We start from the raw sequence: 22,913 nt of genomic DNA on the forward strand, positions 1-22,913 counted from the left end.
TTTGTTTTACAATGGCATTGCTGCTAGTTATACCATTTCATACTTAAAACTTCAAAACGGCATTTGGGATATTTTACTTTTTGCTTTTTTTCTGCAGATTCCTTTTGCTTTAGTATTAAACAATAAAAGACTGACCCCAATCTTTCCTCCTCTTTCTTCCGTAGATCAAAGTCCCGTTGAATAACCTCCCACACATGCTTGGCTTCTTCATCTGTCAGCTTAGACAAATCCAGCTTCTTTCCCATGGTCCCAGGCATTCAGGTAACTCCTGTATTCCTGTTTTATAACTGTTAATTTGTTCTGTAAGAGGCCATAAAAGACATGTGTTAGATCATTCTAATTATGCCTGAGACTGTTGCTTATTCACCATTCTGTGTAGTACCATACAGAAGATACGACAAGATGGGTACACACCCAAACATGTATTTAAAGACCAAGTGCAATTTACTCAACATCACGGATAAATTTGATTTTTACAACAAGCACCAACTAAGAAAACCAAACAGCACAAATGTGATTTTCTTTTAGAGATCAGTTCAACTTACATTCAGTAGCTCATTTGGAATGACTTGGTACACTTTTCAAATAAAACAGGTCTTCTGCTCTACATATAATATAATTACTGTTGCAAATAAGAAATGCTGATAAACTGTCTGAAGGAATGGTTGTTAGCCCAATTCGGGTAATCGCAGAATATCTCAAAGTGGCACTGCTAAGAAATCCAGGTCAACAATTTTTTTTAATAGAGGGACGATTTAACAGAATGTGTAACAATACAGCAACTTAATTCATCATTCATCTTTGCAAATTAATCATTGCAAATTTTAATATCTCAACAGCCAAATTAGTCACACTTTGTATTGCCCTGTGCAATAACTAAGGGAGACCATGTGCAAAGAAAAAGCCCAATAAAAACTTGTCTGCATCGGAGGCAGAAAATCAGATGCATAGTTTGTTAAATCTTTAATCCCCTGATTTCTGTTGTTGCAGAATCATAGGTTACATTTTATTTGCAGTGGGGCTGCAGCTGCTGTTGTCTGTCAACTAGGTAAGTGCTACACTTCAGTGGTGTATGAGGCAGGTCTCCTCTTATACAGTATATAAACCACGCTTTTCAAAACCTGTTGTATAAATGCAAGTCATTCAAAAATAATAATCTGGCTATTACAATACAAAAAAATAGTAGTATTTTTTTGTATGCTCCTGTAAAGAGGTTTTTGAATTTTAACATTTTCAAAACACAATGTCGTCAAATGTATTCAGATGCTTGACACAATGTAACTTCAAGTTGGTTTTAGAAAATAATGCAAATGGCCATTCAGTGTTCCAGTAGTTTGGTCAGCAGTGTAACTCACCTAGCTGGGGGAAGGGCAGACTAACCAGAAGAATGAGGCTGACAGAGCCCCCCCCCCCATCACTTTCATGAGGAATGAGCAAGGGAGCTGCTGCAAGGGTGAAGAAGAGGTGTCGAGAAGGGTGCAAAAGAGAAGCACAAGGGGACATTCAGGAGGCAAGCTGCAGTATATACTGTGTACAGTATGTACTGTAGGAAAGTAGAAGTGGGCAAGATTAGGAACTGACCTTCTGCCAAATCTGTTAAAACAGTCAATTTGTTGCATAAATAAATGAAAATATTAAATATATATATACAATACTTTATTTAACATGTTTCCACAAACCTTTTGACCACTGTAAGATCAAATACCGATAGTAAGCAAATAAAGTAGTAAACTTCAGTAAATTAACTCCTCTCTGGTCACTCTTGAATGGATATCACTAATGTTTGATGTGCAGATGTTACTTTTCAGTTACCAAAAAATAGATAGCACTTCATTAAAGGGAGTGAAAACTCTTGTGTAAATCTGTCATAACGTAATACATTAATACAGTGTCAATAATCTGGTGAGTGATCCCTAGTAATGATTAATGGCACAGTTATTAGTCAGATATGTACATTTCATAATTGCATAACTATCTAATATAATTTTGTGGCTATTCATTTAATACTGGTAAAAAACGTAAAAGCTATGTTAGCGGTGTTAAAGCTTGAGTAAAATAATGCTGCTGAAAAACAGTTTTTGCATTATTACTTTAAATATTATAATTTGATTTCTCATTTAGTAGTTTTTTATACAGAATTTATAGAACTTTTTGATAACCTGCTTAGATGGTGTTTGCTATGCACTGTGGACTAAAAGAATTTATGACCTGCAGTTCAGGATTTACTGGAGGGACATGTTTACTCCACCCACAATAAGCAGTCAGACTTACATCTTGTAAAGAAATCAACTACAGAGTGAAAATATTATCCCTACTGCTTATAAATTATCCCTCTTTGTTTGTGTATGTATATCAACTGGTATTTTTTTCTGAATGGGGCCTTATGTTGAAAGGCTATTACGTTTTCCCGTTACAAATGATACAAAATAAAAATAATTTGTATGTACAGTATACTATTTTAACATCACAATTTTGATAAAATGCCAAATCAAAAGGATAATTATAATCGTCACAAAAACATCATAAACACAGGAATTTGTTAGTAAATTTACTTTGAAATTGTGACAAAATAATCTTTACTGCATGACATATTACGCCTACAGTAGGTTCACTATTACGTCGTGTAGTCACTGCAAAGCGCTAGCTTCACGTTTACCGAAACTTTCTCCCTGTAATACAAAACCCATGATCAATATTCCTGTAATGCTATTTGAAAAAGAAAACAGCACGCCCTTTTGACTAATATTTTGATTACGAGTAAAGGTAAAACAAGGATTGGCACTTTGTGTGTGTACAATCTTGAGGGTGTGAGATATTTAAGCACCTTGGATCTCTTGAGAGTTGGCTACTTACATCGATGCCTACTGTACTAGTATCGGTAAATTCCTTCATAGACCATATTCTTTTTAAAGTGCGCCCTTTCAAATCAATGACAGTTACCCAAATCTCACTTTAAGGCAAACAAATCGTAGTCAAGTTAAATTCAATATACTTAAAATGCACAACATTTCTCCAAATCCTGGAGAGTGAAATCATAGTAAAAACGGACAAACGAAATGGGTAGCATCAGGATACGATACAAAGTTAAAATCTAGTGTGAAGGTAAAGGGAATAATTCGTAGATATTCAAAACAGTATTTTAAATATTTTTTAAAATATTAGACGGAATAAGACTAGGTACTGTACGCTAAGTAGCACATAACCAGCAAGGACGTCAGAAGAATTAACAACATTTTGTCGAGAAAAAGAATATATACGACATATTCTCTTTTTCTCGTCGTTTAAAGACGGAAGAACCTGTGCATTAAGGTTGAATAAGTGGACATGGAATGCTATTAACTAGGTATAAAAATGTTAAAGATGTGAAATATTTAAAGTTTGTCTAAAACTCTTTTGCTATTTACCTTTTAAAGATAACTTTAAGAATCCAATTCAGCAGGGATATTTGCTTTTGTACAATGCTTCATAATGCTTATTTGTTTTATAATGACGAAATGTTTTTGCCAAAAAATATTCACACGTTTAAGTGTTATCATTATATATACAGTATACTAGCACTTTAGCAATAAAGTATTATCTAACATCCTCATAAAAACCACGCAGTGTACAATTGTTGATATATTGTTATTTCAGCAAGGAAACAATAATTAACGCTACAGTTACAAAAAAAACTTTATGCAAAGGCAACAGCATCATTTTAAAAGAAGCACGCCCTTTCTGGATCCGGGTGACACACCATCTTTACATCAGACCTGTTATGCAAAAGTCCTATTTGCACAAAAAGGGTGGTTTAGGATGTATCACCATCTACGTGAAAAAGAACTGTGTAGTGGTATGCCAGTAGCTAACTAATATCTTGCCATTACGTTCAGAACTTCAATATAAAATGCGCCTTACTTGTTTTATTTTCTGGTATTTCTGGCAACAACAATATACTTTTTATTCCAGTTGTTGACTTTTATCATTCATTTGTATGCATTTGTTGTGTACTGTTATAAGATATACAGTACTGCATTGTAAAGAAAACTTCAACCTCAGTATTATTCTATGTTTAAATTCAAACGTCAAGATATCAGCTGAGGGAAAATAAAACAGTTATTGATTTTTAAAATACTTTTCTGCATTATCGACGCAAATGTAAAGAGAAGAGCCGAAAATTAACCAGTTTTTAAAATGGAAGAGTAAGAAACAAAACTTAGTTGATATTTACCTTCACCTGTACCCTGACTGTGCTGTTACGAGCTTTAATCCCTGGAGAGTTTGACAGCAAAACTGTAAAAGGGTTTAAGTAAATTAATCACATGCTCAATGTTAACTAAGGGGGGTATCCAATCTCCGCCCCCTTTGCACTTTCACAACGGGTCATTTCATATCACAAGGTTAGTTAACATGGCTGTTTACGGAACATATTTTTAGAAAACTAAAGACTTTTTAGCGCACGGATGCAAATCATTTTTTGTACAGGTATATCAAAATAGTACAGGACGCCCACATAGTTCATTATTTGGTGACCTAAAACCTTTACACGATGCCAGCAAGACTCCTTTTCTGAATTCTTTATTTCTAAGAAAAGTTTCCTTCAGGTTTTTCCCTTTGGAAATCTCAAAAGTGTTCTGAAGACTACTGTATTTGTTACGATCCATAAGGAGTTTTGAAGAATAAAAATATTTTTCTGGAGTCCTAGAGCTATGTGGGAGATTTAATAGTTACTTGTACCAGCAGTAGTACAGTACGTGTTAATCTTATTTAAGGACACAATATACAGTATTTGGATGAACGTATGTGTTCTCACATTAGTGTAAACCATAAATCTAAGCTATACTAACACTTAGAGTGAACCTATGTTTCACTGTAGTGCTAGTGTTAACCGCTCAGGTAGATGTTTATAAAAGGTAATTCACAATAAGATATTTTTAAATAAATAATGCATGTGGAAAGACTATATTGTGTTTTTTCTTTATGGTTAATTATATATTTTGCTCTGATTAATGGGCATTTTCAATAAAAGTTCAGGAGGAGGTCCAAACCTTGTCTTGACTACTTCCATTTACAGTATACATACTGTAAATATCATGATTAAATCTTGCAGGAGCTCCTGGGATCATCCCTCATAAAAAGTTAGGACTCTGACAGCCTCATCCTCATCCTCACAGCCAGGTTGTCAATTAAGGCAGGCGCATTAAACCAGCAAAGCAAACTAATTCAAATCATGCCTGCTCTGCTCCATCTTAATCATGGTTTGTCCAAACTGTTGAACAGACAGAATTAGCACACTGAAGTCATAACAGACTTTAAGAGGAAGCCATGAGGAATGCAATTGTTTTAGCCCTGGAGTAAAGCAGGGAGGATTCATTGCTGAATTAGGACAACTTTAGAAACACTTTCATCTTTGAGAGTTCTTCTGGACGATGTCCATGGGCCATACAAAACACTGACCTAGAAACTGACTACTTCTCAACTTTGTTTTGTTCTGAAGGCAGACATAAGGATTTTAAAATGCCTTTCAGCATTATGTAAAGAGCCCAATTAATTGTTCATCGGATTCCAGCAAAACAAGCTATTTGTGCTTGGGCAGTTTGAGCCAGAAGCACTTCGAACAAACAGCTTCTTTTCCATGTGTCAACAACATCTTATCTACTGTCCTCTATTTTATAATTAGTTTAACTTTCAATGCTGTGAAAATTCAGACACAGAATATTCTTTAAAGACGTGAATGAAACACTTTGCTTCGACTGTTCGTGTTATGAGGAAAATCTGAATCAATGTGCCTGTCATGTGCTCTCTGCAAGAAGTGATTCCAGTTTTTTTCTGCTGTGAAAAAGCTAATCTTCCAAATGAAAATGACATTTTCGATCTCTGCACTAGTATTTATTAAGCATGTAGTACTAGTACACAGTATGTACAGGATAGGAAAAGTAGAACTAATCTGTTAGTCAGTGGTACCAACTCTACTCTGTGTGTTGTGCATATGAACGATACATTATCTGGCTTTAGCTTTCCCTGTTTGGATCCTGAATTCTAAATAAGGTAAATAAGAGGTCTGATTTTCTTGCTACTCAGGCTCCAAGATCAGCACTGTTTTAAATCAGCAGTCGGCGTTTGTTACAAATCAGAAGTAATTTGGTGAAAGGAGGGTGATTTTTAAAGCATAGATCATGGTTATGCTTTTGGATGCCCCTACAGTTTGCTTGAATAGTTTTCCTTTCTAGCTCTTTCTGTGCACACACCTGTCTTGCTTCGAGGCCAATAATGCATTTAATGTGAATAAATCAGAAAACATTGGAAATTTAATAGAAAAGGGTACTCTACACTTATTTTACCTGGTCCCTTATAAGCACAAAATGTTGTATATGGTGACAAAAAGAGAGGGAGTAGAAATTATGGTAAAAGCTCGACAGAGTATGATAAGGCCTGATAAATACTGGGAGTCATAGTAAAGCATAGTAAATGCTTAGTATTAGCAGGTAAACCATGTAAAAGCGGTAAAACTACTATGCATATACTGTATATACAGTACTATAAAAACCCTTTTAAGAGAGATCTCAGATCCAAGTCTTGGGGAACCTTAGTGTTGTTTGGTTTTCTTTCAAACCAAACTATCAGTTACTTAACTGAACCAATTGTCTTAATTATTGGAAAATAATCCATCCATCCATTTTATAACTGTTTCATCCAATACAGGGCCGCAGGGGAGCTGGAGCCTAGTGGAGCAAGCAACAAGCACAAGATAGGACAAACCCTTGACTGCTGTCCATTGCAGTACTGGGAAATTATATTTTTTTAAACATTTCTAAAATTAAAAGAATTGAAACTCTCCAGAACCGATGGTAGAGATCAGTCAGTATTTTTTTTCTTTCATACTTGAGGCAAAACCTTAGAAGAGCAGTATTACTATAGATTATTGAAAACATTTATTTTCAGAAAAAAGCCCTAAACATGTATTAGCAAGCGGTTTAAGGAAAAGCACGTACATCTTTAAGTCATGGTAAGGAATACCCTGTAAATAGTAACATTTCCCATCTGCTTCAACAGGGTAAATTAAATTTTATTATTTTCTAGTTAGTTTGAATTTAACTTTGTCTACATGCAAAACATTAGCACAAAAAAAAACTTAAGTTCTGTCAGGATTACCATGCCTTTGGCAGCTCAGTCTGTAATGTACTGTATAAAGAGCTTTTTGTTTGATTGCCTTTCTGCTTTATTTTTCAAGCCATGTGATGGATGTGATCTGTCACGGTTAGCAGGACATAAGAACATGAGTGTTATCAAGCGAGAAGAGGCCATTCAGCCCATCCAAGCTGTTACATTTTTAGTAACTTATTCACCCGAAGATCTTATCCAGCCGTTTCCTGAAAGAAGCACAAGCATCAGCTTCAACAACATGCCTGGATAGCCTGTTTCAGGCTCCCAGAAACGTTTGTGTAAAGAAAAGGTACTGTACCACGTGAACTCACTTTTACACACATTTTCCTGTAGTTTCCATGTAAGTCCTCTGGTTCCTGTTTCACCGGTGATTCTGAAGCAGTCCATTGGGTTAACTTTAACAGTGTCTTTGAGAATGTTTTTGTCTGTTGAAGACTAAGAAGATTCAATTCTGTCAGCCTGTCAGCATCTGGTTCCTATTCTCTGGACCGATTCCAGAATATCAATATCTTTTTTTGTATTATAGCGAACAAAATTGTACACAATATTCTAAATAAAGTCTAACTAGTGCACTGTATTGTTTAAACTTAACATTCCTCAAGTTAAGGTCTACACTTTAAGTGTAAATCCCGACATTCTGTTTGCCTTTTGCATTGCTTCCTTACAGTGTCTAAAAATGAAGACAATGTGCCTACTGTACATAGACATTGAAATCTTTCTCAAGTAGCCTTTTCTGGGGCTCCCATTAAGATGGTTGATGAATTCATTCCTATTGGCAAATCAGCTTCCATGAATTTGATGTTCTATATCCGATTTTCCCTTTCAGAAGAAGGTATATCCACCTCTGCATCCCTTGACTTGCTCTTCTCAAGCTCATCGGGTTCAGTCAAAGTGGTGATGTCAATGTCATATCTCAGGTGTTTTTGTGCCACAAATGCAGAGATGTTTTCTCAGAACAGTCTATGATGTTTCAGGTCCTCTCTTGAGTCAGAAGATGAATCCCTCTGGAAGCAGTTATCCAGTTAAGTGTGATTATATAGACCATGTTTAAGGCACATTTTGTTTCCACTACCCACATTTTGTTTTTTAAATTTCACACTCTACCATCAATATCTGAACCATTATAGCTATTCCACTCTTCTGATCTTCATTAAGTCACTGGTTAGGAATTCAGTCAGAGTTAACACGTCACAATAAAGCCCAAGGTTCATAATACAAAGCTGTCAATAAGCATACAGAAAATACTTTGCATACTGTTTGTCTTGTGCTCTGCATCATAGAAGACAGCTTTTGAATTAAGCATGATCAGATGATCACTGCTGTTTTCAGTATAAAGTATAAAATCTGTCAATATTTTAAAGCATAAAAACCTTAGAAGGCAGCTCTTGTATATAACAAAATTTTAACAAAATGTGCAGCAGTGTAGCCACATAAAAGAATAATAATTAGTGACCAAAAACCAGTAGTTATTGAAACCAGCAAAAAAGGAGCTTTAAACCACAGACTGAGAAGCCTGGTTTACAATTTAATAAATTCAGTGTAAATTGTGAGCATCATAAAAATAACAGTTTAGATATCATGAAAATTATGGAAAATAATGGAGAAGCACTGGCAAGAAAGCAAAGGACTACATTTAAATGTAAAATGTAATCTTATTCAATTGAAGTCCTTCTCACAAAGCAATTTTGGCTATTATTGCACACATATATTTAGTCTATAAGCAATGATTACAACAATTATCCATTACACTGTAAGAGACAAAAACAACATTTATTATCAGGATGCAAATGCATCAAAATAGTTTTCCAGGTTCAACCTTTTGTTGGATTAGATCATCAGTATCAGTATCTGTGTTAGTTGGATTAGTTCTCCCCCTAGTGGTTGCAGTGAACTGTTTTTATAGTAAGAGGTGCCTACTGTATGCTATAAATAAGGTCTGGTATGAATAACACTTTATGTACAGTACTAATGTCGTATTGTATAGATTATTAACAGTGCGGATCATTTTGAAATGGAACTAAACATGTTTAGGCAGCAATTTGTATTTTAATTGTTCCCTGTTGGATTACTTTGTGAAGGACAGAAGGACACTGTACAGCTTTAAAAGGGTGTTCAACTAAATATATATATATAACTTATAACTTATATAGAACCTTTAAATAATTAAATAACACCGAAAAGTTTTTAAAGTCTAAATAGCAACTACTATAGTGATCATAGTGAGTGGGGATAGGATTTAAGAAACTGTTGATACTGTAGGTCCAGATATGATCCAGTGACAAAGTGCTTGTGATCTGCATTTCTGTGAGAGCTACTGTGAAAATCAAGCGAGAGTATGGAGTAAGAAGAAATGAAGTCTGAACTGTGGCAGATGACAATTCTGTTAATGAACTGCAGAAAAAAGCGAAGAGTGGGAGCAACTGAAGAGCAATTATGTTTTTTAACATCTTATGTTTTAAACTGTACATTTTTATTTACATGTTCAGCCATTTTCTTGAGTTTTGTATGAATCCCCCCAGTATCTAATTGAAGAAAGAGAGTATTCAACATTACCTACAGCACTGCAGATCATTCTCATACTAGAATCTCCCGTTTAATGTCAAATGTATAGTCTTGCAATACTTTACACATATCAACAATGAATGTCATTGTCCATGAGTCTGCCCAAATTTGAGGAGTGTCTAAGATCTCCTGTACCATTGTTCTCCAATTGCACCACTGAAGCTGTTTTAGTATACTTTTGTGTGCACAGTGTAGGGCAGCACAGCTGTGTCTGCAAAAGGAAGACATAAAAAGGCCTGTGATTTTGAGTTTGCTGGCTTTGACATACTTAGCACAAATTGGGCAGTCATGCATGCATGTATTTTATGACTACATCTCAAAAGCTTAAAAATTAATACGTTTTGGTTACAAAAGGATTCAACAAGTGATTGTTACTGTATATTCATTTCCATGCTTCTCAACTCTTAGCATAAGTGTAGAAAAGCACCATTTCCCTGAATTATCTTCCATTTGCAACAAACAGCTGGAGACGCCTTTTCTAAATCGTGGCAACTATTTGCTTTGTCTGGATAAAAATCAAAATATCTCATTCTGATTTAAACTGATGTCTGTGTAACAGCATGCTGAAGGAAATTCAATAGGGTTTCCATAACAACAGCTACTGGGAGAGACGGGGGACAGTGTATTCATTATGATACATAGGCCCATAGGTATTAAAGGATTATGCAAGTTTTATGAATGTAAAACTGTAAAATTCATTGGTAGTGTATGTCAATGCATTCAGATTTTAACCAGAATTAATGTAAAAGCATGGGTATTCTTTGCTTTGAGCACTGACCCAGACAATATTGTGTCGGTATGACAGGCTGTAGAATCTTCTCACTATGTCCTGGTGAAGCTAGGGTGACATGTGAGCTCTGGGGCTGTGCTGGGCTGATGAGCAAAACAGGGGATGAGCTGGGCAGGCGGGCAAAAAGCAGATAGAACAGGGAATGCTTGGTGCAGCCAGGCAAAACAGAACAGGGAAGCTGCGCAGTCAAGCAGGTCAGGCTGGTTGCTAAGGATGCAGCTTGTGTACGTACAGTATATCCACTAGGAGACAGAGTGGGATCCGGCTGGCCAACAGGTTCTGTCTTGAGATCAGGACTGAGGAGTCAGACTGATTCAAGCTGAGTTCTTGAAGTATTACTAGCAGGCTAGTTCGTGCAAGGAGCACTTGCATATACAAATAGGAAGCTCAATGACAGAGCGCCTTACTGTGGGCAAGGCAGGACGTAAGTATCCTTGCTGCTGAAGAGGTAATTACCCATAAAGTGGGAGCAGGTGGCAAGAACATCTGCCCCAATCACTTTCTCATAGCTCCAGGTGGTGTTTGACTCATAAGAGCTACATCTACAAACTTTACTTTTTATACACCTAAACAAATGCACTCCTCAGCTTTCTTTCAGTTCCATAGTTCTCCAAACACTGAGACCATGCTTTCTGTCCTGTTACTCCAAGACAGTGAGTTTTATCTTCTAGCCAGTGTCAGATCTTGCAAGTCAGTCAGGACTTTCAATTTCTGACCTAAAACTCACTTTTGTAGGCTAGCTTTTAAATCTGTGAATGTTACTGCTTAAATGTTTGTATACCTGTCTCTTTTGTTTTATTTTATAGATCCTTGAGATAATGTACCAGCGAAGGTGCTATAATTTAAAGATGGTGATGATCATTATCATTATTGTTGGTGTTAATCAGCTGTTCCTATTGTCCTGCCTTTGATACTGTGCAAACTATTCCATGTACACCCTTACATTTACATTCAGTATAGGCAGTTCTGTGGCATTTTTCCAAATGCATACTAAGTCAAAACACATTCTATCCATCCATTATCAGAAAGCAGCTTTCAGAACACGTTTCCTCTTGCTTTAATAACTTATCTGCTCAAGAAATATTGGGAGAGCTTGAGCAGACACCAAAATAGTATCCATGGGGCTGGTGCTTATGCCTACAAATATTGAAAAGCAATTTCTTTGACATTTCTGGTTTATCCCCAAAATATTGGGAACAGATGATTGTACACAGGAGCCACTAAACCACCCTCTCATAGTGAGTATTTGGTTAGAAAAAGGAAACACAAATGTTCTATCAATGTGCATTTGGAATACGATTTAAGAATTACAAATGCTGTAGTCAGGTATTCTAGGTTAGTCAACTTTGTTTTTATCAAGAACAGCTGGATTCATAACCATCTGAAGGAAGAGACGTGGAATTTGCAACTCCTCATCACAAAAATAGCCTATGATCCTGCTGAGGCAGCACAGGACATAAACTGCTAATAACTATTTATTTGGAAATATGTTGCACGAATCATTCAGTGTTCACTCACTAAAGTGTTGAAATGGATGTTTAGGTATCCTAAGTCTTTTCTCATTAACATATTTTCTTTGCAATTCTATACTTTGCAACGATACACTACTCAATCACATACTGCAACATGTTTGCACTATGCTGTAGCTGGCCTTTCTTAGTGCAGCTGGGCCTTAGTCATTTTGCACATTTGTATTGAAGATTAATGATGTCCTACAGGGAAAGGGAGTATGGAATACTTTGCTTCTGCCAATTGTTTGGAAAAACCAAATTGGAAGGAATCTGATATCTATCTTAAGCACTCCTTGTTTGTTTCTTCTATAGGGTGCCATGGGACTCCACTTTACCCTCCCACCTGATGACTGATGTACTGTATTTGTTTAAGCAGCCTCCACACATTAGTTCCCTGGTTTTGCTAGACTAGGCTGCTAAATGATATTAATCTGATGGAGCACGGTCATAACTTGCACTTTATGTTATTGCATTACAACATGGCTGTTTATACAGATTCTTAACTAACTTTGGAATGATGACATTAATTAAAATACCAAACACTGAGTATCTGTCGTTTTTACTGTATTACATTACATGACTTGAGCTCAGTATTTTGTTATCCCAAGGAATAACGCTACTTAATGACTAAATCATTCTGTTCTTAATTTAAAATTTAAATAGCATTATACTGTATGTTCCCAATGAGCAGTTGATTTTAGATTGCTGACCATTCATTTTGAACTATTCATTCATTATGGCAATATATGCGACTAATGTGCTTTTGAATGTGAATTTTGGGATTATGCCAATGAATCCCTGATTACTTCTTCTTAGTAGAAAGTCCCAAATACCCAACACTCTTCAGGTTTCAGAATGTTTTCTGACAGTTCCAGCTACAGTTAAAAATCTGGAGGCTGAAATACTGTACCTTCAAATTAGATTTGTACAGATTGGCCTTATGAGAAGGAATTCAGTAGAGTTACATTTTGCCTGTGCCAACATTGTCAGATACTGTACCTTTGTACTGTAAGCCTCGTGTAGCACTGGAACATTCATTTGGATAACCACAGCCCTGTCAGTGTATCACCTTAATTTTGAAGGTTTTAAGTGCTATGTTTTCTCAGGAGCAGTCTTCCTCTGGGCTCTAAGCTCTTGTGTTGGTCTCTTCTCAGGGAAGTCTGCGTATTCCTGTGTTTGTGTTGTTCTTCTCGGAGGTTAACTCAATCATTAGCTATAAATTGTCACTAATGACCATTCACTAATCTGATCAGGCACTGGATATTCTACCCCCAACATAATGTCACCCAACCACCTGCTTTCAATTTCTAAGATGATCTAATTATTTTAGCACAATCAGCTTTCCACTTGAAATTCTTCAATCTTTGTCCTCCCCAAGCACCTGAACTTTGCAAACAGCCCATCACTCTTCACTTCTAACTATACCAGCTGATTTGATATGCTGAGGGATACCTCTCTATGCTACATAGACCATCCACTGGAACTCTCACTCTCGCAGTAGATACAGACTATTTATTTTTTGTTCTGGCTGGTCTTATACAACTTCCTTTTTGTCCAGGGTAGTGGCCAGTTCCACTCAGAGCCTATCCTATCTGTTCCTCTCCCTGATGTGGAATCTCACTCTCTCTGGGTGCTGGTTATGTAGTTAGACTAGCTCTTTTGTCTGTGGCTTTTCTCCTTAATATTTGGTTTTCTCTCACTAACTCACAGCTTATTGAATTTTTCTTTTGTTTGTGAGTTATTTGAATGTGTTCTTTTGTATTGGTTGTTTTATTTTCTTCTTGTTTTTTGTCAAAGAAACTACAGCCAAAAAAGAAGCCTGTATTTTTCCTACAGAAATAAAAGCAATGCCAGAAAGCCTAGAAGAATTTTATGAGGGATTAAATTAAAATACTAGAGCATAAGGTTTATCAGCAAAATTCTAATAAATCTGGCAGCCCATTGAAATTTATGGGACTTTTGGCTTCTCTTCTGTTTCAAAAAATGGTGTGCATGTGGATGCTGTAAGAAATTTTAATCTCTACTTTAACAGATGTTTTTAAAAGCAAAGGTACCGTAGCTTAGTATCTTATAATTGTTATGCATATACTGGACATCCTGTATCTCCTTTTTCACTCATATACAATAACAAATGCATGCTGAATTAAGTCATTTTTTTGTCACACTAGCAAGTGGATTTTTACAGCTTTTATATTTATTTTTGGAAAGGAAATATAATTTGTCCTTTTTTCTTTCTTTTCAACAAATACATTTTTTAAACAAGTTGTTTTTTAAGGTTACTGGAAACCTGATACCAGTTACATGACTTTTGGGACAGATTTCTAATGAGGTCTGGTACACAGACACATTACAAAATTGGAAAGGAATGTAATCTTTGGAACAGAGCATGTTTTATCACTACAATTTTCCTAAATTTATATAGCCGATTTTTGAAATCAGATGTGGACTCTGAAAGGGCAATAAGAACAGAATTATACTCTGCAGATTTACCGTAGCTTTGTCTGAGTTAAACTTTACCTTAAAAGCTTTGGACAACAGTTTATTTGAATTGCAATCAGAAAACTTCTGAAATTCTCTGCAATCAGAAAAGAGTCAGAAATACACGTGACGCTGTAAGAATGTAATTTATTGCGGTTTAAACAGGGGTAATAAAATATACCAAGAAAACCAAAAATCTTTGTTCCAGTACAATAGTCTCCAAGTTTATGGACTCAAATTGTTAAAGCATTAAGAGAAAGTAAACAGAAATGGAGTGATATATATTATATTCTTTTATTTAAAATATTAACTTTTGAAGTTAAACTGGACAGTACTGCTTATACAAATGTCTGTGAATACACTTCTCATCATCAAATGTATAGTATATTCAGAGAACTAAATCCTAGACAGCGACCTTTTTCCTTGTTGTAAAAGTTATTCATTTTGTACTAGGTACAGTACCATCCAAACTACAACATATTGGGTTCAGTTGGACATTATTAGGTCTGGCATTCTCCTACAATACTGAATACTGTCTACTGCTACTGCTACTGATGTTACTGCACCACAGTAAGGTATGATATGACCCTTGGCAATCTGGTTTAAAGGTGGTACACATTACACTTTTGTTACTCTGAGAGATGAAGGTGAATGGAAGAGCAGGTAGGTATATACTGTAGGTAAGGATATAGAAAATATAGTATAGAAAATCAGAAGCCCAGTAATATACTGTATAGATAGTTATATCAGTAAATACCATGTAGTGTAAGTATTTGTTCAGTCTGCTTCTTAAACATTGTACACGCATCCGTGGAAGACAAGGTTAACATTTATCTTGAAACAAGGAATCATCTTCGACAGTACATGCAATGCATTCTAAAATGCATTTCAGTATATACTGTCATTAACTGAAACTGAAAATATAGATATGGCAATATGGTACTATACAGTATATGGCAGTGAACAAAGCTGGCAAATTCCCACAAAGCCATTAAGTGGAGCTATGAAAGATTCTTTGATTCATATCTGTGTGTACAGTATGTTTTCTAACCCCCATTAAAGCCCAGGAAAAGGCTCTGTTTCCTGTTTTGTAGCAATAATTAGGAAACCAATTCTTGGCTGATACAGATCCATTTGAAAGAGAGTAAAACATTCAATGTTTATGTAAATAGTTGGTATCTTGCAGCAGATTAAAGGAAGTCATTCTACACACCCACTGAAATTGTCATAATTATAAAGTATTGTCAAAACAAAAACATAATAGTTCATCAATTAAGAAATAACACTCGGATACATGCTTATTTGGTTGTATTTTCTTTGGGTAACACTATCCAAAGTACTGGTTGAAGGTGTTCTTCTGAAAAATGTCTGTAAAAGTTAACAAAGCAATGTTTTTTTCAAGACTTCTGTTTTCTACATCCTTGTTTAAGTAAAACAGGAGTCTCAGAAATAAAGAACAGTAATCACATAAAATGCCAAGCAAGAGACTTAAATTGCTGTACTTAAATTTTAAAACACTTGCATTTTGCATATGAATCATTTGAATGATTGAAAGTAAATTAGGTGTACTTTTCCTCTTTTCAGCTGCAATAAAGTCATTTGCAAATCAGCTGTGGTTAAATAGCATGGAAACTCTGGATGGATCTGAAAGAGGTTTTGATTTAAGGTTTTAAACCTCTCTTGTTTGAAACAAAGATTTAGTGTTTGAATAAAACGGACACTAATTATTGTAACAGACATGTATGAACACAAAATTCAATATTTTTCATGTTAAAATTCTTGTATATTTAGCACATATTTCTTGATGTATTTGTGTGTGTTAATTCTTAGGCTTCTCTGTGTGTATGACCAACCATGTGACAAAAACCTATAGTTCTGAAGCCAAAGATGAATAACACAAACTAACATAATTGTTTAAACTGCCAAAAATGTTAAAACAGTTCCTTATTTTAAATTTGTAGGAATTCAGCCAATATTTTATATTGCACTGTAATAATTATAGACAATGGGACATTTATCTTTCCTACCATTTGTGTTTTTGTTTATTTTAACATTCTGTTGAGTTACTAGGATATTATATACTGTACCTTATTTATTCTGATATCCATCTCACTTATTGTTGTCTAGGGTCCAATGGACTGGACTAGCACTTTACATTTTGTTGGAACTCAACAGATTTCTGTATCTGAATGCATGCTTGTTTGTAAGTAGTGTAACTATTAAACGTGCAGTGACCTTTCAACCTCTTTCTGCACATGCAAGATGAGTTTTTAAGATTCCATGAATACCTGTATACTCTAGCCAGCAGCCGCTGTATATCATCCTGCAACTCACAACTACCAAAGCACTGAAGCTAAGCAGGTGTGAGCCTGGCCAATACCTGGTTGGGAGACCCCCTGGGAAAAACTAAGGTTGTTGCTGGAAGAAGTGTTAGTGAGGCCAGTAGGGGACACTTACCCTATGGTCTATGTGGGCCCTAATGCCACAGTATAGTGATGGGGACACTATACTGTAAAAAGGCGCCATCCTTCTGATGAGATGTAAAACCAAAGTCCTGACTCTCTGTGGTCATTAAAAATCCCAGGGTGTTCCTCAAAAAGAATAGGTGTGTAACTCTGGTGTCCTGGCCAAATTTCCCCCTGGCCTTTACCAATCATGGTCTCCTAATAATCAAATAATCCCCATCTATGAAGTGGCTTCATTACTCTGTTCTCCTCCTCACTAATACCTGACGTGTGGTGAGTGTACTGGTGCATGTTGGCTGCAGTTGCATCATCCAGGTGGGGGTGGAGGGGAATGCCCACTACCTGTAAAGTGCTTTGAGTGGAGTGTCCAGAAAAGAGCGATACAAATGTAAGGATTATCATTATACATATGTAATCAATCCTACTAATGAAGTTTAATGGTAGAATGAGGTTAATGCAGAATCAACATAAAACCGTATCCAAAATAACGTAACCTACACTTTTTCGTATTAAAAAAAACTTTGTCTAAAGTGAAACTGTTCAGGTATATCACTTATCTGGCGGTAGAAAGGAAACTGTGTGGTCTCTGTGAAAATGGTGATCCATACTTACTACATTCAGGGAAACCTGCATATACAGTACAGTATAATCGCTTAGAGAACATCACTGGTTTCAAAGTACACTATGTACAGTTTATTCTTCTTTTAAAGCTCTCAACAGCAATTTCCATGTTTCCGTACTACTGTACATATTTTTAAAAACAACATTGTTTAGTGTTGCTTTTTTTTTTCATTGTATCCCTTAAACCTGGGCTAACATAAAATAACAAAATTCTTGCTATAGGCTAGGGACCTGTTGCAATCTTGATCAATTAAGACAATAACAGACTAAATTATTGAGTCATAATTCAACCCATAACTTAACTCATAATAGCATCAGAAGTCAGGATGGAAAGAGAACATGCCAGCTCTCATGTAAGTGAACAACTGTCCTCCTGTTAGACCATCACCTCAGTAAAATCAGCCTCCTGTCTTAATTATGAGCAGATCTGAGTAAAATCTTGCTCGACCAGTTTTTAAGAATTAGAGTCTTAAATTCATCCAAGTAAATACTACACTGTTGCTGTTCTGTTAGTAAGGCTTCCAAGAGGAAGTTAATAAAGAACATCATTCCGTAAAAAGGAACTAAACTCAATTTTGAAAAACTTTCCAAAAGATTGCCCACTGAAGAAGTCAGGGAGTCCACGTCTGATAATGTGTCTGGCTCTCGTAAGACAAAAAGGTATCCGAGATTCTCATAATGCTGTAAGGTAAGGGAGCTGCTACTCCCTTTTACTGGGAAAGCATAGTTGAGTTACTAGCGATTAAAATGATGCAGCTTAGTGCCAGACAACTCATAATTGGGCCCTTCAGTTTGTTACCTCAGAACCGGAAAACCTAGCTCAGTTTTATTGTGGTAATTGCTTGATTTAACCGACTTAGTATGAAACATAAAGTCTTGCACTCGCCACACAAAAGCTCATATGTATAATATTCCTTTTTCTGTGTCCAAAACCCAAATGGAAATGGAAAATAGAAGCTCTTAATATTTTTGGCTACCCATTTGTTTCCATTAATGTGTTTGTAATTAACTTTGCCTACAGCATGCATCTCTGAATTACTTTATGAAGAACTGATTGGGGATTCATACTCTGTTCGGATGAACAGTGTCCCACAAAAAGTACCACAAAACTTGAATAGCTGTATTGTTGCTCGTTGAGCTCTGCTCAGGGATTTTACAAACTATTCTTTCTTTTTTCTGTGGTGGAAAGCCCCAGAGCAAACTTTAATCTATACATGAAGAGATTGAAACAAACAAAAAAACAAACTGTTTCACATTAGGCTGTATTATCTTTCCAGTTCTGGAAAAGTATTATCCAGGCTCATAGTATATACAGTACATAAAATACATGCTATTTATTTCATACACACCTACATTTAAAAGGCTGAAATGCCCTCATGAGAGTCAGAATTTACAAGACAAGAAGCATACAGTAGATGAACAAGACGTGCTTAATCTTTGGGGTTACATATAAAGTAATAGTTTTCATGGTGAGGGTCAGAATGCAATGTCATAATTTAATTTATATTATTTTAATGTTTGATTTGAAATTCTTATTAGGTGAAGTCACATGTAATCAAGTTAATAATAACAGACAAACAGTGCAGAGAATAAATTACCATAGGAACTCTTTTAGCTTTTATTTTTGGAGTATCTAAATTCTCATATATACTATTAAAGTAAATTACCCATTATCTAATGTCTGCCCTCTTCTGGCTCAGAATTCATTGCAATTTCTAATTGTTGGAATTATTCCATCTAAATTAACTGCTTAGCTGTCTGAGTAGGTCTTTTAATATCTGTATATGTGGCATACCACTTTCTATTTGTACTCTGACACATGCACTAAAATCAAAGATGCTTTGCTTTGATACATCGGATATGCTGCCTTGTTGGAAGATGATTTTTTCCGTTGCTTTAAGTAGTGTCCCGATAAGGATAGTTTGGATTATCAAAGCAAGCTATAAGTCTGTGCTAATTGTGCATGTTTAAGAAAAAAATAGAGATGTCTTTCATGGCAAGATATACCATTGGTGAAGGGCCACAAAAATATATTGTTCTGGTTCTGGTTCTGGTTTCAAACTAGTGGCTATTTCAAAATTACTTTGTAAATAAAGAGTAAAATGACACCATTTCTGTGAGCACGAGATAATGATTTAAGCCTATGTTTAGCTCTGAATAATCAAAACAACATCAATTACGAAGTCACAGATTGGCAGGAGGAATGTTGTTCAATAGCTGCATGCAATTATGTGATTTTCACGTTCATTCTGCATTCAACTGCTGGCACTAAAGAGGTACTGTACAGTATATACATGGCCCTAGAGGTAAGGATGGTGCAGGTGAAAACCTTTATTTTACACATTTTAATTTCAACAGTTTACCCACATATCCACCATAAAAAAAAAACTTTAAAATATAACAAACACTAAATAAGAACCAGATGGCCCATTCTTTCCTCAAACTTAAACCCTGGCCAGCGGAAGAAAAAAACTGAAAATATGGCCTACATATGGAACTTGCAGCTGCAAGCCATCTTGCAATGATTCCATTTCCTTTGATTCTCATCATTCTTAAAGGAATTAAACATTAATATTCTGGAAAGTGACCAGCCTTGCCAGATGAGGAACTGCTGTGGAGTAATGACGTGGCTGGAAAATTGTATCGGTCTTATTAGTTCTTTTGTCTGAAACAAATCAATTGAAAGCATTTTTTAACAGCGTTATTTCTGGATCATATACCACCATCATGTATTTTGAGTATCCTGTTGTGGGTTTAGTGCACTTTTAACAACTATTTTCTGTGCTTATCTATTGATTTCATGTCATTCATACTGTTCTGTCTTATTGTTTTTTTTATTTATGGAGACAAGAACAGTTTGGTCATGAAACATCCATAAATTAGTTTTTCACTCTGCAGCTCATCTGAGGCAGGCACAGAAGATCCCTGGACACTATTCTGAATCCTGCTATCTGAAAAACCAAAATACATAAAAATATAAATACAGAGGCTTACTGGAGAAACATAATGATTATATTGATTTTGTAGAGACATATAGTAAGGAGAGGACGGCTAGATGGTTTGATATAGCGAAGAAAACTTCATGAAATCCCACCATTTTTTTCATCCTGCCCACTCCCATCACCCGATCTGTTTTCAATTCCCTAACCATAAGCACCATGGAATAGATGTCTCATGACGACCAGACATGTCAACGATCATTTTAGATTTGTTTTAATCAAATTAAACCAAACCAATAGGAGGATAATGGAAAAAACAGATCTTAGTAGGGTTTTTAAATCCCTTGAATGCAGTAGTCTTCAGATGACTACACAAATGTAAATAATTCTACATACTGTAAATATAATAATTCTTTTCATTTGTATAGAACCTGTCATCCTAGGATCACAAAGCTCTTTATATAAGGGCCGATGACTCACTTATTTCCCCAGCACCCTGGAATACTAACATCATTACTTCCACAGAAAACTCCCCACTACTCTCTCAGTGGGAAGGTTCTTCTGCTTAATATTTAACTCATTCATACCTGATAAGATCACTTTATTAGCCATATACAATTTCTTGCATTAGGAGTTTGTCTTTTCGCATACCCCAGCTTGCTCTCCATGAGACACACAGGCACACAGATGGGGAGAGAGAAGCTTAAGGTCAGAGCGCAGAACCCAGCAGGGTGTGTGTAAGAACATAAGAATGTCACAATCGAGAGGAGGCCATTCAGTCCATAGTTCCAGCACTAGTTAATAGATCCAAAGGATCTCATACAGCCATTTCTTGAAGGAAACGAGGGTATGTCGCTAAGGATCTGCAACTGTGGCTGGAAGGTTGCTGGTTCAAATCCCGTTACTGGCAGAGGAATCCTACTCCGCTGGGCTCCTGAGCATGGCCCTTAACCCCAGCTGCTCCAGGGGTGCCGTATAAATGGCTGATCCTGCGCTCTGACCCCAAGCTTCTCTCTTCCAGTCTGTGTGCCTGTGTGTCTCATGGAAAGCAAGCTGGGGTATGTGAAAAGACAAACTCCTAATGCAAGAAATTGTACATGGCTAATAAAGTGATCTTAAAAAAAAAATCATTCAAAGGATTACAAAAGGGCATCAAAGCCTTTTTTATAGCAAGTGAAAGTGATTACTGATTGAGATTTGAGTTTTTACTGAGGTACCTCTGGAGACCACATCTGAATTTGGAACATGAGTTAAGATGAACTTTACCAGGGTCATTGGAAGTATCCATCTCCAATACTGGAGGCCGAGGACACAAGGCTGGATTTCACCCTGGGTGAGAACCTATTGCTGCGCACCCACTAAAACAATACAGTTTGATTTTTGCAAGAAGTTTGAATAACTTGAGACCTTGGCATGTGATATTGAAGTGCACATATTGAGTATCTAAATTCAAGTTTGTGTGCTCCCCAGGACTATAGACATTACACCCCTGTAAAATAGTTACTTTATGTGCACCATATGAAGTATAGGCTACAATCATAGCCATACAATCCATTTAAAGGGGTGTTTTAATTCATTATGCAATGATACATCGTAACAAGTTCAGTTTGATGGAGTGCTCAGAGCCTCATTTTATCGGCACACCATTACTGGTATACAGTACTTTGCAAAAGCATTGCATGACTTATAAAACTGGAAAGTTAGGAGGGAAGGATACAATAAAATGTGTGTCAGTTAAGTAAAGTTAAGTGCATCACTGTTTCCTTTGCCTGACTCACTGAGCCTTGGTTACAGTGCAATTAACTTGGCACAGAAAGTTCCCATTTCAGTATGTTCTCACTCTCTTCATCCCAGACCTGAGGATAAGAGCAGTATTGTATGAACATTCTAGCAATTATAGTACATTCTAGTTTTTCACAAGATGGAAGCCATATCTTTTGAGCAGATTTGAATAAATGCATCATGTACTGTTCAATGTACTTTTTTTTTTGTAAATTTAAAGTATATAGTATGTTTGAGACATATACAGTATGTTTTTATCTCGCTATTGGATATTGCAATTTTCAAGACTCCAAGAAGTTAAAAACTATGTGACTAAAACATCTTCTACTACATTTTCTTTATAGTACAGAAGTAAAAATTTCAGTTACTGGAGTTTTCCTAAGCTTTCCAGACAGATTTATGAACCATTTACTGTAATTCTCGGTTACAAATACTTTTATTTTGTGTGATATAAAGCCTGAATTGTACATACAGTCTAGTTTGTATTAAAAAATAACAAATGCTTTTGTGCTGATAATTGTCAGTTCTCAGACACTTTTTGACAGCAAGATGCATTATGTTTAATCCTGCACTCAGGCTATTTATAGGATAACAATGACAAGTTACAATATGTTATAATCCC

At 35.9% G+C, this 22,913-nt stretch overlaps 1 protein-coding gene across 1 annotated transcript in view; it reads right to left on the minus strand.

Moving 5' to 3' along the window:
* mlphb (melanophilin b) overlaps nt 1-4,308 on the minus strand; it is a 45,295-nt gene extending 40,987 nt beyond the window's left edge. The window contains exons 1-2 of the mRNA XM_088930986.1: nt 4,211-4,308; nt 136-300 (exon numbers count right to left, since the gene is read on the minus strand). Coding sequence (XP_088787112.1) covers nt 136-257 — 122 coding nt within the window. The 5' untranslated portion in view covers nt 258-300; nt 4,211-4,308. The remainder of the gene's footprint in view (nt 1-135; nt 301-4,210) is intronic.
* Between the last annotated feature and the right edge of the window lie 18,605 nt (nt 4,309-22,913).

This window comes from Atractosteus spatula, chromosome 13, assembly GCF_055471065.1.
Source record: "Atractosteus spatula isolate fAtrSpa1 chromosome 13, fAtrSpa1.hap1, whole genome shotgun sequence".
NCBI classification, from domain to species: Eukaryota; Metazoa; Chordata; class Actinopteri; order Semionotiformes; family Lepisosteidae; genus Atractosteus; species Atractosteus spatula.